Genomic DNA, 20,826 nt, shown 5'->3' with positions numbered 1-20,826 from the left:
CTGAGCCAACAAGACAGCGCCATACGTCGCCTCCCCGGTAGCTGGACGATATCCTGCATCGAAGAAGCAACTCGGTTGGGCAGTAACGTGATGAGCGCAAGAGCTGCAACAGATGAAGCCTGCTGGACGTGGACCTGCCTCCATGCGAGTAAAGCTAAGCATGCCATCGACCACGTCTTTTTCGGCAGCGGTAAACAAGCATCCCATATAGCTACATTTCTTGCTTTCCAAACGAAATATAGAACTGCTACAATCATACCAATATGATCCTCCGACATAGTGCTCATAAAAGATGTAAACCACGAGGAGAAATCTAGACCATCAAAAGTGGGGAGTGGGATGGAAGATTATATTCATGCCATACAAGCTTTGAATAGTCACACAAAAGAAATGCATGCATAATACTTTCATGACTTAGACCATATATAGGATATTTTGGGTCTACATCTACCCTCCTTATAATCAGATTGTTGATAGTGGGAAGGATATCACATAAAGCTCTCCAAAGAAAGGTCTTCCATTTGGGGGGAAGGGGGAGACTTTAGTTTTCCAGAAGGAAACCCATCTATCAAAGTGTCCAGGAGTATTCTCATATTCTCCAACAATGTGTCGGTAGCCACTCTTTAATAGAGTAACATCCCTTAGGGTCCTTATGCCAAAACCATGAATCTTCATAATCCGGGCTTATGGGAATTCTGGAGATCCTAGCCACATCCTCAGGGATAAAAATATCTGCTAAATTATCGGGGTCTTAGCCGTTGGTGTCCTGATCAATTATACCTGAAACCACTGCACCATTTAATTCATTAGGCATAAGGGTCTGAACCAATGGATTAGGCTCATTAGGCAACCAAGGGTCACCCCAAATTAAAGTTGTCCTGCCATTACCGATTCTTCTTCTAACCCCACTACAAATTAGATCATGGGCGGCCATAACACTACACCAACAATAACTCGGGCAACTCCCCATAGTAGCATTAATGAAAGAAGCTCTTGGGAAATAACGAGTCTTATAAACTCTGGCTGCCAGAGAGTTAGGATTAGTTAGAAAATGTCATGCCTGCTTCCCTAACATGGCTAAATTGAAAGCACGAAGATCCTTAAAACCCAAACCACCATACCTCTTAGGGACACACAAACGATCCTAAGATTTTCAATGGATTTCCCTTTTAGTGCTGGACCCCCACCAATATCAATTCACAACTCTCTCAATTCACATACAAACTCACTCAGGAAGCAAAAAAAACGCTTATAGAAAAAGTAGGCATAGATTGAGCCGCACTTTTCAAGAGAACTTCTTTACCTGTCAAAGACAATAACTTTTTATTCCATGAGTCAATCCGCTGCTTAATCTTATCCTCTATAAACGAAAAAATAGCCATCTTATTCATTCTCACAAAGGATGGCAAACCCAAATACTTCCCAAAATTGGGAGCACAGGACACGCCAAGCACCCCTCCAACCGCCTCCCTATCCACTTATTTTTACTTAAAAAAACACTAGATTTGTTAAAATTAACCGCCTGAACTGACAACTCCTCATAAGTAGCAGTAAGACACTACTTGATAACACTTGCTTCCAGGGCATTAGCTTTAAAGAACAGGAGGCTATCATCTGTAAAAAATAAATGTGAAATCGGTGGGGCTCATCGAGCCACCCTACATCCATGTATAGATCCTTCCAACTGGTCTTTCTGCAACAACAAAGAGAGTCCCTCAGCACAAATGATAAACAAACACGGGGAAAGAGGGTCACCCCGCCCGAGCCCACGCGTAGGGGTAACGTGGCCACCTGCTGCACCATTAACCTGAATATTATATTAAACTGTAGTGACACAAAGAATTTTTTGTTCCACCCGTTTATCTGCAAATCCCAAGGCTAGCAACATTCTCCGTAAAAACGGCCACTCCATTAAATCGTAAGCCTTAACCATATCCAACTTTAGGGCTCCCCAACCAACTACACCGCACTGCTTCCTGTTTAGGTAATGACCCACCTCAGCTGCTACAAGAATAATATCAGTGATAAGCCTACTCAGGATGAACACACTTTGGGACTCAGAAATTAGTTCCCCACGGAGTGGCTTCATTCTATTTGCTATCATCTTTGTCATTACCTTATAAACAACATTGCACAAAGCTATGGGTTGTAGATCTGCCACAGTCTCAGGGTTACTCTTCTTAGGGATGAGGACTACATTAGTATCATTAAGACCCACAAGGAAGGAACCAAAATCCAAACAATTTATCACAAAATCAGAAACATCCCCCTGACTACATCCTAAAAATACTGGTAAAACCCCTGATTCATTCCATCCAGTCTAGGCGCTTTATCATGTAACATTCAAAAAACAGTAGATTTAACCTCATCATACTCAAACGGACGAAGGAGAGCATTATTTTGGTTAGAGGTGACTGTAGGGGTTACAGAATTAAAGAAGGGATCTACACACAGATTATTGGAACAGAAAATACCATTAAAATAATTCAAGATAACAGACTTCATAACATCCCCTTCTACCCAATCACCAGCATCATTCTTTAATCTAGAAAATGACATTTTTCTTTTTACGAGCAGAGGCATACCTGTGAAAGAACTTTGTATTCGCATCAGCTCCCCTGAGCCAATGTTGCTTAGCGCGTTGCCTCCAAAAAGCATTATCCAAGCCCCTCCAACTAACACAATTGGGCCTCCAGACGTTGGTACTCAGCTAGAGAGACCGGGTCCCTACAATCCCTAAGAGCAAGCTGATTATTGTGAATATTCTTTATCCGCTCCCCAAATTTATGAAAATGGTCCCCTCCCCACCGCATCAGACGATTTCCACAATAATGCAGACAACTCAACAGACCACCTTCCCTTCTTTCTTGCCATGCCTCCTCCACCACACCCCTACATCACTCATCTAACAGCCAAGCCATCTTAAAACGGAATCGGCTTGGTCCCCTAGGACCACTCGTACTCACATTATCCACATCAAGGAAAAGGGCCATATGATCAAAAGACCGAGTCAATAAGTTCTCCACAGTAGCACCTCCCCGATTAGTACACCAATCCACACTCGCGAGCACCTTATCCAACCTCTCCTCCAACCAATCCACTATACCCCTTCCCCTCTCCCAGGTAAACGGTACCTTTCATTGCCAGCTCGACCAACCCACAAGCCTCAACAGTCTCCCCAAAACCGCGAAGGAGACCATCTGGATGAGAATTTCCACCCCTCTTCTCATGTTGAAAAAGGAGATCGTTGAAATCTCCCAAGACAACCCAAGGGAGCGTTGATCTATTAGCTAGAGTCTTGAGCAAGTCCCAAGATTCCCTCCTCCTACTCCTCTCAGGGAACCCGTAAAAGCAAGTCATACGCCACTCAGTAGTACCCTTACTTACCACAACATCCACATGATTCTTAGAAAAATTTAGAAGCCTAGCCGTGTTATTCTTTCTCCAAAACAAAGCCAAACCACCACTCAACCCAACATTATCAACAAAGAAAAGACCTTCGAAACCAAGCTTGACACAGATGCGCTCCGTGTGTATCCGTCCCACCTTGGTTTCCATAAAAAAAATGAACTCGGGTTTCTTACGGGACACCAAGTCCACTATTTCTCAAACTGTGGGTGGATTGCCCAAGCCAAGATAGTTCCAACTTAACGTACTCATGAGGACGAGCGGGCCTGTGCACCAGAACCCGCCGAGTACAAGTTTTTTGAAGCGTCTGTCATCATAATTTCACTGCTGCTCAAACCCCCTCTCCTACCTCCGCCTCCCGAACCCTCCCGGCGGCGTTTTGAAACTGCCACAATAGCACCCTCGCCAACCATATTGCTGCTCGACACCAGAAGGTCCAACGCCAGCTGCTGACTCACCCGAACCTCCCCCAACGTCCCCTCATCGACTTGTAGTTGCCCTTCCTTCGGAATCAACTAGTGATCCCTCACCGCCCTAGGTCCACGACTCATGCCAGCCCAGAGATCATCCCCATACGGATACTGTTCAACCGGTAAAGACGAGTCACATGCCTTCAGACAAAACTTGTACGAGTGCCCCAACAAGCCGCATAAAAAACATAAAGTGTGTAATCTTTCATACTTGAAAGACACCCAACAACTCGTCTTGTCCCATTTTACCAATTTCATGCGACGTTTTAACGGCTTAGCAACCGGAATTGAGACCCTGATACGGAAAAAAGTTTTTCTGGGTGCCCCTACAAACCTATCATCACTCCAGACAAACGTCCCCATAAAATTTCCAACCTTCTCCAGGATCGGCCCCGATGTGTAACCCAACGACAAGCCATGAAGTTGCACCCACATGTCTACCGAATCCAACACCACCTCCTTGGGGCGGAACCCTACCTCCACTTGCCTACAAACCAGAGTATTATTTTCAAAAGCCCAAGGACCCTGCTCCAAGACTCGTTGCATGTCTGACTTGTGGTAGAAGACAAACAAGAACAGTTTTGGTTGGATCTCAGATATCTGGACGCCCTTGATCGGTTTCCATACGAACTCCATAACCTGGCTTATAAGTTCCACCTTCACAAGCTTCGGAGTCAAGAAACGACCTACCACCATCCAAGTCTCCTCCCCGTTGCCGTCGACCACCCCAACACCGTCCCTCACCGGCTCAAAACCCACCTCTTCCTCTTCCGAAACTAGGTCGGCCCATCTTGCCGTCAGCCCCGCCACTTCCTCCGTAGACGCTGTGTTCGCCATGCAGAGAGGACTGGATGAACAGAACTCACACAACTGCAAAACAGCGTAGAAAACCGGCCAGAAACACCGAGAAAAGACAATGGAACGCTGGGAATTGCCTAGGAAACCCTAGGAGAGAAGTTAAATCCTAGACTTGCTAGAGAGAGATTTTTTTTATTTTTTTTTTTTTGATGATGATTTTGCAATATGTTAATTGACGGTGATTTTGTTTACATCATTACTTAATCTTAAAATTATAATTATATTAAAATAATTCAAAAATTAGTAAATAAATATATAATACAAACCACTAATTTATATTATATTAAAATAATCAATTCTTAACTCAATTTTTAAGTTTATATATATATATATATATATATATATATATATATATATATATATATATATCACTATTACAAATAACACTTTTAACGTCGGTTTTTTTGACATATTTAACGTCGGTTTTCTTCCGACACCGATTTGTAGACATAATAAACAATACAAAATATGTATGTATGCATGTATGTATGTATGTATGTATAATAAAGACTAGTTTTTTCTATGCGTCATGAGCAAAAATAGATGCCCAATAATAATACTCAATATTAAAATTTTAGTTATATAGATTTTTTTTTAGATAATAGTGTATAACTTTTTAAATAATACTATAGAGATGGACTGTCTAAACGAAAACCTCGACTCTTGATCTCTCTTACGCTGGCTGTGTCATTGATAATTGTCATAGGTTGGCTAGACACTTTGAAGCAGTGTCCTACCACTTTATACGTATAGTAGATCAACGAATGTGCTAGCCTACACTTTGGCTCTGGCGACAGATTCACAACCTGATCCCCTTTCTTTGCATTTTACCATTACTGCCTATATTCAACACTTGTTTAATTTCTTACTATTTAATATAGCATTTCCGGTTATTAAATAAATAATATATTAAAAAAAAACACACACACACACAAAGGTGTTAAGTTGAGAAAGGGATCTACACTACATAGGAACACTTCTTTATTGTTTCTCAAAAAAAAAAAAAAAAAAAAAAAAAAAAAAAAAAAAGCACTTCTTTATTCAGGAACAAGACATAAGAATCAAAGGAAGATAACTCCCAAGGTGGATTATCTAGGCAGGGCACACCAAACAAGAAGCAAAGCTTTAAGGCTATCACCATCTCACATAGTCCAATTCTATTTCAAATGTATCTTTGGCTAATGTGATTGCCAATTATTGTACCCTATTATTGTTGTTATTACACCAGCATTATCATATTACTATATATTAATTTGCGTGATTATACATTTGTCACTTTTCATTATTGGTGGTATTATTTATCGCTAACAAACAGGCGAAAGAAAGAAAGTAACTTAGCAGGGCCCATTTTCTTTTTTTTTTCTTTGAAAAATATTTGGTGTATTCTTATTTTACACTCTTAATTTTATTTATTTTTTTGAATACTCTCAACTTAATAATCAATTTTTGTTTGTCATCTTAGGGAGTAGAATTTAGGGATATGCATATTAGAACCTTAAGAGTTAATACTATTTCCACAGACGCTCGAATCAATGACCTTTCATATGGGAAAGTCACTTCGTGTCACTAGATCACAAGGTCATTGGCATCTAACATAAATTATTTATATATACATATTCTTAGAAAAAGCAATTTTAAGCATTAAAAAAAGTACTAGACTCAATTTGTTTTTCATCATGAGATAAGATCATAAAATACCCTTGCTGGGTAATGTTACATGCATGCATGTTCTAATAATGTATTTTTAGGAGTATCCATCAGGCATGTTCAAACAAGTCAAATTTATAGAGTCTTAACTTAATCAACTTTTGGATTAATAAATAATAAATAAAAACTAACCCACAAAAAATATATGACCAAATTCATCGATTTTACACAACTTCGGATTCAGTCGAATTGATAGGATTCGGATATAACCATATTCGATAAAGTATATTATTTCGGGTAAGGTTGAATGTGACCAGGAAGCCAATTGAAGGTGGAATGATATGATTGAAAAGTTAATTGAAAGTGAATGATGTGACCAGGAAGCTAACTAAAGGTTTGACCACACAAGGTCGGAAAGCTCCGGTTTAAGTGGTATATGTAGAGGAGGAAAAAGTCTCCTCCTCATCTTTTAAAGCAGTTTATATAGATGGAGATGGGGAACAAGTTCCAAGCTCTTTTGCATGTTCTCGACATGGCACAAGCATCTTGGGTGAACAAGCGGTGGTCTTGCACTTTACGTTTGGCCAAATAAATCTGACCGGTCACGTGAATAAAGTGTGATTGGCCTTCACATGATTAGGTTAAGCTTATTTAAAGGCTAAGAGCATCCACAATGGTTGAGGAGAATTGGGGGATAATGTAAGAGTGATTAGGAGAGAGAATGTGGGAAGGGGAGGAAAAAAAAAACAAAAAAATCAAAATCAAAAATTAAAAAAAAAAATAAAAAAACAAAAGGGTCAGGCGCGCCGACCCTCGGGCACGGGCGCGGGCTGCTGTGCGCGTCCTTTTTCTTTTCTTTCTTTTTCTGCCATTATCTCCAATTTTGCAGAGGTATTCTTCCCCAAATAAATCTTCCCTACATTAGCTTTGAACTTGAACAAGAAGATTTTATCTGACATGCTCCCCACATTATCCACTTAGTGTGGATGCTCTAATGATCGGTTAAGGCCACTATTCCCTATTAGTTAAGCTCGGGAAAGATTTGTCGATGGGAGATTAAGCCATATGGCTAATTTAGAAGCTTTCCTGACAACATTTGTAGTTGGGAACTTACGAGTTTCTCCTTAATTGCGATTGGAAAATAATACACAAATGATTATATTGGTGCATTCACCGAGCGGAATATTAGTATAACAAGGTTATATTATATTATTTTTTCTAATAATAATGAGACTAGAATGTCTACATATACCGAGACTAGGAGGTCTACTAATAATTCGACTGGGTCTATTGATAATTCGACCGTTAAGTAGACATACACTCTCAAGGTTGGAAAATATACTTGCGAGATCGAGAGACTAGGAAGTGCACTTACAAGGTCGGGAAGTACACTTACGAGATCGAAAAAAATAGTAGCGAGGTTGGAAAATGCACTTATGAGCTCCATATGACAAGTTGGTTATACCCTATAACCCTATCATAAGCCCCCTTCCTACTCCCCATGGTGTGAGGATCGTCAGCTCAAGGGAGTATATTAGACAACATGATACCTTCCCGAGCCCCTTCACTTTTGTTTGCGATCGGGAAGTAGCATGATCAGATCAAATTTTATCGATAAAGAGATCAAATTGTACCAATCAAGAGACAAGATTTTATCATGATCAAGAGATCGAATTTTTACCACAATCAAGAGATCAAATTAACTGTGATCCAAAGATCAAATTTTACCGATCAAGATATTTGATTTTTACCACGAACGAGAGATCGAATTAACTATGATGTAGAGATCAAATTTTACCGATCAAGAGATCGGACTTTTACCACAATCAATAGATCGAATTAACTATGATCTAGAGATCAAATTTTATCGATCAAGAGATCGAACTTTTACTGTTGGTCCCAGTGGGAGGGGTTATACGTCTAGAGGGAAGGGGGATGAATAGACTTGTATACATTTTTAAAATTTCTTTACTATTCGAGTGATTATAATGAAGAGTGAACTTATTTTAATGAACCTTTTGTAAAAGAGTTTTGCAGCGGAAAAATATTAACCCCTTTTTATTTATTTTGCACGTTAGTTTGGTCTTGTTGAAATGTTAGTTTTGGTTATGTGTTGGAATGTAAGTGCGCAATTGTAGAGAGACAGAGGGAGAGAGAGAGTGTGAGTGTGTGTATGAGTGATTTTTATAGTGGTTAGGCTATCAACCAACCTACTCCACTTTACCTAAAACTCATTATATTGCACTAAACCCCTTAGTATAATAGAGGCCACTTAAGCCTTGAACACAGAGTTGGCCTTAAGCGTCTAGGTTTTTTCACAAGTCACCACTTGTTACTCGGTCTCTTTCTACTTCTACTGAGTAGAGATACACAATTTATCAACAAAAGAATGTTGATGCTCCAACACATAGACTTGGATCTTGAATGATGTCTTCTCGTTACCAAAGTCTTGAGCTTGATCTACAAATTTTTAACTCTAATCTCTCTATCACTGGTCACTTGATTTCTAGCACTTGTAAGCTTTTTTGCACTTGTATATTTTTACTTGAAAGACCAACACTTTCTTCAAACTTGATTGAAGGTATTTATAAGACAATTTGAAATATATCCATTGGAGGGAGATGAATTTCAAACGTCCTTTAACCAATGTGTATTGACTAGTGGATACCTCGAAAGGTCACTTTATATTGGATTTTCCAACCTTTTAATGTGCCTTTGCCTGCTCTACACCTTTTGTCTAGGCTTATTAAAGAAAATCTACCCTTGTAATGTGTACTTAGGACTATTTTTGCCTTCATTTTACATAAAGTTTTTGACTTCTTAAGGTTTCGAACTGTTTGCTCAGAGGATGTCTCGAACAGTTTCTTCAAATGGTCAACTCTGACCTTTCAAGTTACCACTTCAAGCCTTAAACTTTTCTTGACCTTTCGTTCGAATAGTTGTCCTTACTATTTGACATTTTACTACTTGGTAAGGTTGACCCTTCCATTCTTCGCCCATTACTATTTGATGGATATCCAATCAGCACCATCAGTTTATAAATACCATCTTATGGCCCATGATTTTACTATTTAAAATTTATCTGAGACTAATCGGTCAATCATTATTGTGTGGACCATATTTTGTCTACTGTAAAATAATGTATATTCAGTATAAAAATAATGTACATTCAGTACAAAAATAATGTACATTGTATTCATGGGATGTACATTATTTTTGTTCCGAGTGTACATTATATTGTATAATGTATATTCAGTACAAAAATAATGTACATTTAGTATATTAAAATGTACTTTTTATTATGATCCACATAACATTGTGTGAACCACGGCCCACACAATAATTTGCCCAATCGTTATGCTATGGACCCTTGTCCAGCATGCATGCTGGACACGGGTTATCTTCTTCTTCTTCTTTTTTTTTTTTTTTTTTTTTTTTTTTTTTTTTGTTGTAATTTCAGACCGCTTCGTTATAGGAGTATATGTTCATAATTTTATTACTATATGTTCATAATTGTAAGTTCATAATGTCAGAGCTCTATGTTCATAATTCCATAACTGTACATTTATACTTCCATAACTGTACATTCATAATTCCGTAACTGTACATTCATAATTCAATAACTGTAACTTCATAATTTTCGAAGCTCTATGTTCATAATTTTATCACTATATGTTCATATTGTAAGTTCATAATGTCAGAGCTCTGTGTTCATAATTTCATAACTGTACATTCATAATTGCATAACTGTACATTCATAATTCCGTAACTGTACATTCATAATGCAATAACTGTAAAATCATAATTTTCAAAGCTCGATGTTCACAATTTTAGAGCTCTATGTTCATAATTTTATCACTATATGTTCATAATTGTAAGTTCATAATGTCAGAGCTCTGTGTTCATAATTTTATAACTTACATTCATAATTCCAAAACTGTACATTCATAATTCAATATATAATTGTACATTCATAATCCGATAACTGTACATTCATAATGACACAAACGAATAACGCCGTTAACGGCATTAACGACGATACAAAATAAAAAAAAAAAAAAAAATTCTAACTGAAATGACGCATTTTCCCTGAAAACGACGTCATTTTGGACTCGTGTCCACTGCATAATTTGCGATAATTTGCCCTAATCGGGTATCATCATTTTATAAATACCAAATTTTCTATGCCCAATTGATTAATACCAAATTTCCTAAGCCCAATTGATGTAAACTCCCCTAAGTTCAATAATATTTTTTGAGCCTAAAATTATTTTTAGCTCATTTTTTAGCATAATACTTAAAATTAGAATTTTACCCTAGTCACAAACCCTAAGTATATATATATATATATATATATATATATATATATATATATATATATATATATATATATTGTACAAGGTTTAGTATAAGTAAAAGAAAACAACTATAATGTTAACAAAATATAAGTTAACCTAGATGGCAAAGAATGTGTCTTTACTTAAAAGAAGGTCAAGGGTTTGATTCTTTCTTATCACTTGAATGTATATTTTATGGCCACTATTTGAATAACAATGGCGTCAAAACAGTTAACATTTCAAAATATATGTATATATTTTTATATCAATAATAAGATGAATTTTATGTGTTTTCTATTAATAATAAGATGTGTTTTCTATTAGAATTATTTTATCAAATTAATTATGTTTTATATTTTGTTATAAATATATTTTTTTTTATTTTGAGTTCATATCTAACAATATTTATGGCTAACTTCAGATATGTATTTTCTATTCGTAATAAGATGTGTAATTTATAATGTGTTTTCTATTAGAATTATTATGTTTCATAATTTGTTATAAATATTTTTTTATTATTTTGCGTTCATATCTAACAATATTTATGACTAACTTCTTAATTGTTTCATCTTTTTAAGGCTATTCTTTTTGTTTTAAATGTTTCACCCCCACTGAACAAAATTTCTCGATCCGCCACTATATATAAGTTAAGTAAATGTTGATTTATATGATTAGTTTCACAATAAATGTTTAGTTTGTCCAATCTGATTTTACAAATATTGTTGGATGAGTTCTTTTATATATATATATATATATATATATATATATATATATATATATAATGTAACATTTCAAAGTTACATTTCCAATGCAGCATACTCTTCATAATAGATTTTTTAACACACTAATTTTAATAACATGAGTCATTGCTACGGAGTATTATTTTCAATTATGTCTCTTTACGCGATTTTTTGATATTTACAACAGATCGCATAATTGTACATAATTGCATCCCAGACGCAAGGTTGCAAACTAACTCAAATTCATAAAGCAATAAATCCAGCTGGGGATCCCAAAATTCAGCTCCAATAATATATTCATGTAACAGTTCAGCAGCTTTGGGCTCTATTTGGCAGAGCTTATTTGGAAACTTATAGCTTATTTTAAGCTACTAATAAGCTATAAGCTCTATTTGGTAATGTTTTCAAAATAAGCTCCTAACTTTCTAACTTTTTTTCTATCTTTTTCTTATTATTTTTAAAAAATGACATAATTTACCCTTTCCAATTAAAACCCTTTTATCTTCTCCTTTATCTACAACTTTCACCGCAAATATTATTATTATTATTATTATTATTATTATTATTATTATTATTATTATTATTATTATTATTATTATTATTATTATTATTATTATTATTATTATTATTATTATTATTATTAGATTTTCAACAATATTGCTACTTCATTATGAGATGCTAGATTATGATTATGCTAATAGTTTTATTTCAAAATGTTAATTTTTTTTTAAAGACAAAATGTTAAATTTTAATATGCAAACAAACTAATTTAAATTTTATGGAGATGTCCTTTTTAGTCTTTTTACATTTATTAGCTTATCAAAAAAATTATTTTTACCAAATACTTTCAATCATAGCAACTAGCTTAATAACTCTTCAGTTATCAACTTCGAACTTATAGCTTTTCAGCTTTCAGCTCCTAACGGATAGGTTTGCTAAACAGAGCCTTGATTCAAGAAACCTTCTTTGAATTAATCCCAAATAAGTCTTAAGAAACCAAATATATATACCTCCGCCATGCAGAGAAGTACACATGCAATGCAATTTCTCCTTACTCTAAATTTAAAACTGAATTAAATAATAATATATAAAAGCATATCAATTTCCCACAGTTGAATAAATGAGACACCAACCTATCAGGCACGATCAACCACGGGAAAACCACGGCCAGGCCATCATAGTGCGGTGGCAGAAATCATGGCCATCTTCAACACTCAACGTCATCGAGATGGGGAAGATCACCGTCCAAAGCCAACTTCGCTAATGCTTCAGTAAAGAAAAAAGCTAGTAACACAATCTATGGTCAACCCCAATTAAACCAGTCATCCACCATTATTCCATTAACGACCAGGAAACGTCACAGTAGCATTAGGTAATATTAAAAATAATGAGGATAATTAGGAAATTACTTGAACATTGTACAATAGAAAGAACCCACAGTACAGTCTATTATAACACAATATTATACCAGTTTGTTTTAGTTCACGTTAAAGACCTAACATTATTTGTTCTTATAATCTTATTATATATATATACTAGTTTATTTACGTGCATTGCGCAAATAAGACGATGCCCAATCATTATTTTTAAATAAGTATTTTAAAGTATATCAATGCAATATTATATAGGAGATGTTCATGCATAGGTAATTGAATGTTGAATTTGTTTATTTAAATCGTTATTCAAAGTATATAAATGCAAGATAATATATGAGAGAATTATTATAATTGTCACTAAAATAAATGTTTGCAATTTTGTAATAATGCTAGTCTAAAAGCGATAGTCTAAATAAATACTACTTTTGGTTTAAATTTTTCTAAGTCTTCTTAATTCTCTTTTGGATACCATTGTCATTGTCTTCATCTTCAGTCTTTTTCTTTTATTGGTAGTGTGTCATGTGCAATTGAGTTACTAGTGGTAGCATAGAGAACATCATAATGTAATGAGATTATGGTGTATGAACTATGAAGTTTTAGATTTGCATTGTTGTGTATACTCATGATATCTTAGTTGTACTATGAACTTTTTATCTTACAAGCACTTATTGATATTTGGTAGCGATAAATTTTTCCCTACATGTTTCATGTGTTGTGAGGTAATATAACTATTGAATTATATCTCTTTTTAATTTTTTTATAATGAATAATTTTTTTGAATAAAGGCATTATAGACATCTAATTCTAAATTAATTAAATGCATATGTATTATTTTTTGTTGTAACTACCAATTTATTATTTAATTTAATAAGAGTAATATTGTAGGAACCGTTGGTAGAAAACAAATAATAATCAAATAAAAAATTGACTATTATTTTCTGGAAAGAAGGGAAGAAAATTTGAAGAAAATTGGCTAGTGTTTGGTGTTGGGTTTTTGCAAGAGTCAAGTGTGCACTCTTTCCTTAAAACCTTATTTGCCACCTCCCGTAGATGCTAGGAGCGTTGTGGCCTAGGCTTCCCAAGATAAAACTTGCTATGATCCAATGTTTGAGCATTCAAACAAAGGATCCGGCGAGCAAGACAATGGCTATGAACACAGTATGGCTTAAAGAAAGACATTCGTGCCCCCAGGTGCCGGCGCACACGAGCTCGGGCTTGAATCAAGCCTTTTTCAATCTCTGCTAGTTGGAATTTTCATGTGTTGTGAGGTAATATAACTATTGAATTATATCTCTTTTTAATTTTTTTATAATGAATAATTTTTTTGAATAAAGGCATTATAGACATCTAATTCTAAATTAATTAAATGCATATGTATTATTTTTTGTTGTAACTACCAATTTATTATTTAATTTAATAAGAGTAATATTGTAGGAACCGTTGGTAGAAAACAAATAATAATCAAATAAAAAATTGACTATTATTTTCTGGAAAGAAGGGAAGAAAATTTGAAGAAAATTGGCTAGTGTTTGGTGTTGGGTTTTTGCAAGAGTCAAGTGTGCACTCTTTCCTTAAAACCTTATTTGCCACCTCCCGTAGATGCTAGGAGCGTTGTGGCCTAGGCTTCCCAAGATAAAACTTGCTATGATCCAATGTTTGAGCATTCAAACAAAGGATCCGGCGAGCAAGACAATGGCTATGAACACAGTATGGCTTAAAGAAAGACATTCGTGCCCCCAGGTGCCGGCGCACACGAGCTCGGGCTTGAATCAAGCCTTTTTCAATCTCTGCTAGTTGGAATTTTCATGTGTTGTGAGGTAATATAACTATTGAATTATATCTCTTTTTAATTTTTTTATAATGAATAATTTTTTTGAATAAAGGCATTATAGACATCTAATTCTAAATTAATTAAATGCATATGTATTATTTTTTGTTGTAACTACCAATTTATTATTTAATTTAATAAGAGTAATATTGTAGGAACCGTTGGTAGAAAACAAATAATAATCAAATAAAAAATTGACTATTATTTTCTGGAAAGAAGGGAAGAAAATTTGAAGAAAATTGGCTAGTGTTTGGTGTTGGGTTTTTGCAAGAGTCAAGTGTGCACTCTTTCCTTAAAACCTTATTTGCCACCTCCCGTAGATGCTAGGAGCGTTGTGGCCTAGGCTTCCCAAGATAAAACTTGCTATGATCCAATGTTTGAGCATTCAAACAAAGGATCCGGCGAGCAAGACAATGGCTATGAACACAGTATGGCTTAAAGAAAGACATTCGTGCCCCCAGGTGCCGGCGCACACGAGCTCGGGCTTGAATCAAGCCTTTTTCAATCTCTGCTAGTTGGAATTTTCATGTGTTGTGAGGTAATATAACTATTGAATTATATCTCTTTTTAATTTTTTTATAATGAATAATTTTTTTGAATAAAGGCATTATAGACATCTAATTCTAAATTAATTAAATGCATATGTATTATTTTTTGTTGTAACTACCAATTTATTATTTAATTTAATAAGAGTAATATTGTAGGAACCGTTGGTAGAAAACAAATAATAATCAAATAAAAAATTGACTATTATTTTCTGGAAAGAAGGGAAGAAAATTTGAAGAAAATTGGCTAGTGTTTGGTGTTGGGTTTTTGCAAGAGTCAAGTGTGCACTCTTTCCTTAAAACCTTATTTGCCACCTCCCGTAGATGCTAGGAGCGTTGTGGCCTAGGCTTCCCAAGATAAAACTTGCTATGATCCAATGTTTGAGCATTCAAACAAAGGATCCGGCGAGCAAGACAATGGCTATGAACACAGTATGGCTTAAAGAAAGACATTCGTGCCCCCAGGTGCCGGCGCACACGAGCTCGGGCTTGAATCAAGCCTTTTTCAATCTCTGCTAGTTGGAATTTTCATGTGTTGTGAGGTAATATAACTATTGAATTATATCTCTTTTTAATTTTTTTATAATGAATAATTTTTTTGAATAAAGGCATTATAGACATCTAATTCTAAATTAATTAAATGCATATGTATTATTTTTTGTTGTAACTACCAATTTATTATTTAATTTAATAAGAGTAATATTGTAGGAACCGTTGGTAGAAAACAAATAATAATCAAATAAAAAATTGACTATTATTTTCTGGAAAGAAGGGAAGAAAATTTGAAGAAAATTGGCTAGTGTTTGGTGTTGGGTTTTTGCAAGAGTCAAGTGTGCACTCTTTCCTTAAAACCTTATTTGCCACCTCCCGTAGATGCTAGGAGCGTTGTGGCCTAGGCTTCCCAAGATAAAACCTCCCGTAGATGCTAGGAGCGTTGTGGCCTAGGCTTCCCAAGATAAAACTTGCTATGATCCAATGTTTGAGCATTCAAACAAAGGATCCGGCGAGCAAGACAATGGCTATGAACACAGTATGGCTTAAAGAAAGACATTCGTGCCCCCAGGTGCCGGCGCACACGAGCTCGGGCTTGAATCAAGCCTTTTTCAATCTCTGAAAGTTGGAATTTGATTTGCACCCCCCCCCCCCCCCCGCGCGAGAGAGCCTCTATGCTATACAATTCTACAAGCTTCAAAAGAGCTCTTGTATATAAGGGGGGAAAATCTTCATTCCAAAGCAATGTGGGACAAAAGCTCACTTTTTCCCTTCATTTTCCAACTCAAATGGGTCTACTTTGAGAATCAGTATCTCATTCACCCATTATCCGTTTTGAGCGTACAATATATCGATCTCTTCGTCTCACTACGAAGAATCCGAATCCACTTTGACCCGACCCAAATCGGAAGTGGACCCCACTGATAATTGTACCACAAAATAGCCACTTAACATGCCATTTTATGCCATTTTAAGCTATTTTTTCCAACAATAAAGCGGTGTACATACTTTTCATCCCCAACATTGAAGTCATTGATTTTTTAATTTTCATTCGTTGTTGAGACAAATTATTTTGGGAGTTTGTCAATGACAATTGCTAGAATTGCTGTCAATAGAGAATGATAATAAATAATTCGAAATTTATGATTACAATATATATTGTTATAATAATATAGTCAAAATTGACTTACAAATTTTTTTTTTTTGAAGTTTTCATACATTGATAAAATTTAGAGAATGATGTGTAAACTTGTTCAATTTGAGCCAAAGGGATGTAATATTGTCAATTCTATGGAAAATGGTCCTATCGTTTTAGAGTACATGTGTAATTGTATTTATGATCAACAACTTTGTAATTAGGTCGCGCAGGTCTGACAATGATGTAAGAACAAGTTTGTTTGATAAAAAAATAATAATATAATATTTGTAAAGTAATGTATAATTGTACCATTATAAAAATACATACAAAAAATATTAATAACAATCATTATAATAATGCAAAAGCATAATTGAAATATTGAGTTTTGTTCTAAATAATCAAAAGAAGATTAATTAAACGAAAAAAAATCTTAACCTAAATTTGTTTTTTTTTTTTTTTTTAAGAAAATGCAAGAAAATGATTTTCAAAGTTCATGATTTATAATCTTTGAATGCTTTGTATTTACTCGGACTAATTATTTGACAAAAGTTTATGTTAAATTTTATATTGTATTTATTTTTTTAATACTCCATATATTTTAACATATTCCTAATATATGTTTAACAATTATGCCAACTCTGATTGGGATGTGGTTCGAGCCTAAGACCTTTTTTTATAGAAACTAATGAGTAAGTTAAGAATAATAAATAGTTAACGGAATATTCCGTTAGTAAAGTTTATATTAACAGAATCCATAATTATTTAAGAGAAGGAAATAATATAATATAGGGTAAATAAAAAAATGATTAAAAGAAATACTAAAACTAAAATAATATGAACCATTCATTTTAAGAAATAATTACACCAACATTTTTTTTTTCCAATTAAAGTCTAACATTATTGACTCTTATTGCCCGCCAATGCACTTTTAGGATTGATTCTCTTCTTGAATTCTAATCATAATCATGGAGGCAAAGTTCTTTCCTTAAATTTTAGGAGTAGCCACAAAATTTGTGGCTACTCCTAAAATTTGAGGAAAGAACTTTCCCTCCATGACTATGATTAGAATTGAAAAAGATAATGAATCCTATAAGTGCTGCGCAGCATTGCAGTACTTTCCAGGAATACTCTCTCGTTACGGTATATTTCTGAGTTGTATGTATATCAGTATCACGGTATCACCCAGCGTTATTAACCCAGAAAACGCGAAAAATCATCCGCTCCCATATATATTCAGGAATTCCTAGCCATGGAAACTGAGGGTATAATCAACCTATCTACTTCTAGTGTTTCTGAAATTGATCCAAGTGCACCACTATCTGGTGTCAAAAGACGAAGAACAACTCTGGGAAAGCCTTTCGCTGTGTCTTTTTGGATGGATGATGATCTACCAAGGAAGAAAAAGAATAAGGGCTCCACCCCATTTGATCCAAACACTGTCCCTCTTTATGACCGTGGTGGATTCTCATTTACTTTGAGTTCAACAGATAATTTGGAAGTAGTTAATAATGCTTCTCGTTGCTTCAATTGTGGTTCCTATAGCCACTCGCTCAAGGATTGCCCCAAGCCCCGTGACAATGTTGCTGTCAATATTGCAAGGAAGAAACAGCACAAATCGAAACGACATAAAAGTAATGCAGCTAATCCTAGCCGGTATTATCAAAAGGGAAAGTATGATGGTTTAAAGCCCGGTGTTCTTGATCCCGAAACCCGAAAACTTTTGAACCTTGGGGAGCTTGATCCACCTCCATGGCTTCACAGAATGCGGAAAATAGGATACCCACCACGCTATCTAGATGAGGAGGATCTGCCCTCAGGAATCACGATATATGGTGATGATGAAATTAAGGAAGAAATTGAGGAAGGGGAAATTGTTGAGGCAATGAGCATTGAATTTCCAGATATGGCAGAAGGGCCCTCAAGTATTACAGCTTCAACAGCTCATTCTTTAGTGTCAAATAATGATGAAATTGAGGAAGGGGAAATTGTTGAGGCAATGAGCATTGTTGAATTTCCAGATATTACAGCTTCAACAACTCATTCTTACAGCACCAGAAATAAGTCAAATAACCATACTGTATATAGAGGCCATTATCTTGAAGGCAAATGCCCTCCACGCTCGCAATTTGGCCCTGCGATCATCCCATTGACTTATAGATACAGGGATTATGACTCCATTAACGCTCCAATGGAGGGTTTGGGAAGATCATTGCTGGACAGATTTAGAAGAAGCCCAGTAGTAGACAACCGTGCTTTCTACCAAACTTGCTTTAATAACATTAAGTTGAATAACTTTCTTCTTTTGCTACCATAAATTGCTTCGATTAAACATATTTATGATTTCGAGTGTAGAGTTTTGTCCTTCAAGTGCATATTTTTATGCCTTCAAATGCATATTTTTGTACCTTTAAGTGCGCAATTATGGACAAGTGTTTATTATATGTTTTGTCTTCTTTTCAATAATCTGTAACTAAATTTTTAATGGAATTTGTGAGATTTAAAAACAATTTGCATGGGTAATTGCTTCAATAATACTTAAGTTGAGTAACTTCCATTTTGATACTATAAATTGCTTCGATTGCACATCTTTGTGCTATCGAGTGCAGAATTTTGGCCTTCAAGTGCACATTTTCCTGCCTTCAAGTGCTGTTTTTTGTGTTTTCAAGTGCACAATTTTTGTCCATTCCAAGTTTTTTTAAGAAGAGTAAATCTTGATGAATTTAATGGCTGAGATTTGTGCGCATTTATCACTTGGGGAGTCTTTCGCAACTAACCCCTATATATATATATATATATATATATATATATATATATATATATATATATATATATATATATATATATATATATATATATATATAAGGGTTCAGGTGCGGGTATAGGCTTTCGCGCTTGTGCAATTGACGCACCTTAAGTACACAAACCACACACCTAATGCACACAAACAAAGCACTTTAAGAACACAAATCACGCACTTTAAGCACACAACAATGCACATTAAAAATACAAACCACGCACCTAAAGTTTTAAAATAGCTCACCTTAAGTTTCACACAATTGACGCACCTTTAACATACAAATCACGCACCTTGAGAAAGAAAACAACGTACTTAAAAAGAAAATCACGCACCTTAAATTTCAACAACTACACATTAAACACAAAACTCACACACCTTAAGAACAAAAATCATGCACCTTAAGCATAAAAACCACGCACCTTAAATTTCAACAAATACTCACATTAAGCACACAATCCACGCACCTTAAGCACAAAAAACACACATCTTAATCACAAAACATATGCACCTTAAGCACAAAAACCATGCACCTTAAATTTGATCTAGATGCAAAAATTATCAAATTACAACCACGTTTTTTTTGTTTTTGTTTTTATTTTTTTTTTTTGATAATTCTGAACGTTGACTTAAGTAAGATCAATGACTCAGATAAGCTCAATGAACGCTCACATATTAGACCTTTTTTTTTTTTAAAATACTATTGACTTTCTTACAAGGTAGTATATATTCTATATTTTTTCTAATTATTACAGCCCAAAGCACCACAGTAATTTGATCTTATAATTTTCTCTCAAAAAAAGCCAAGGTACCAATTGCTTGACATATTCGACCAAGGATCGGTAATCCCTATTCAACTTTTCCTGTCGCATTTAAATTAATTTGAATGACAAAAAAAATTTGAAATCAATTCATGAATTAATATCTTGTTATCAACAAATCATAACCTCATTATTCTTATCCATTAGAATTACAATTCTTTATTTTTCTATTTGAGCTTATTTCATTTTTATCTAAGATTTATAAGTGACAGTCTACTTTAAACTAATTTTTATCAGAACATTCACTTTTGATTTTAGTAATATAGTAACATGATCATTTTTATCATTTATCAACAAAATAGTTTAAATATCATTAAATACAATGACATTTCAATCTTTAGTTATAAATTTTATTTAAAAAAAAACATTAAA

General features: G+C 34.7%; 1 protein-coding gene across 1 annotated transcript; it reads left to right on the top strand.

Annotated features, from left to right (window-relative positions):
• The first annotated feature begins 18,088 nt into the window (after positions 1-18,088).
• On the top strand, positions 18,089-19,153 carry LOC109181301. The gene has a single exon (XM_019331052.1). The coding sequence runs from the start codon at positions 18,089-18,091 to the stop codon at positions 19,151-19,153; it is 1,065 nt and encodes a 354-aa protein (XP_019186597.1).
• Positions 19,154-20,826: the final 1,673 nt, after the last annotated feature.

Source organism: Ipomoea nil, unplaced genomic scaffold (assembly GCF_001879475.1).
Source record: "Ipomoea nil cultivar Tokyo-kokei standard unplaced genomic scaffold, Asagao_1.1 scaffold1043, whole genome shotgun sequence".
In the NCBI taxonomy this organism is placed as follows: domain Eukaryota; kingdom Viridiplantae; phylum Streptophyta; class Magnoliopsida; order Solanales; family Convolvulaceae; genus Ipomoea; species Ipomoea nil.
The sequence above is the reverse complement of the archived record's forward strand: the minus strand, read 5'-3'. Positions and strand labels throughout refer to the sequence as shown.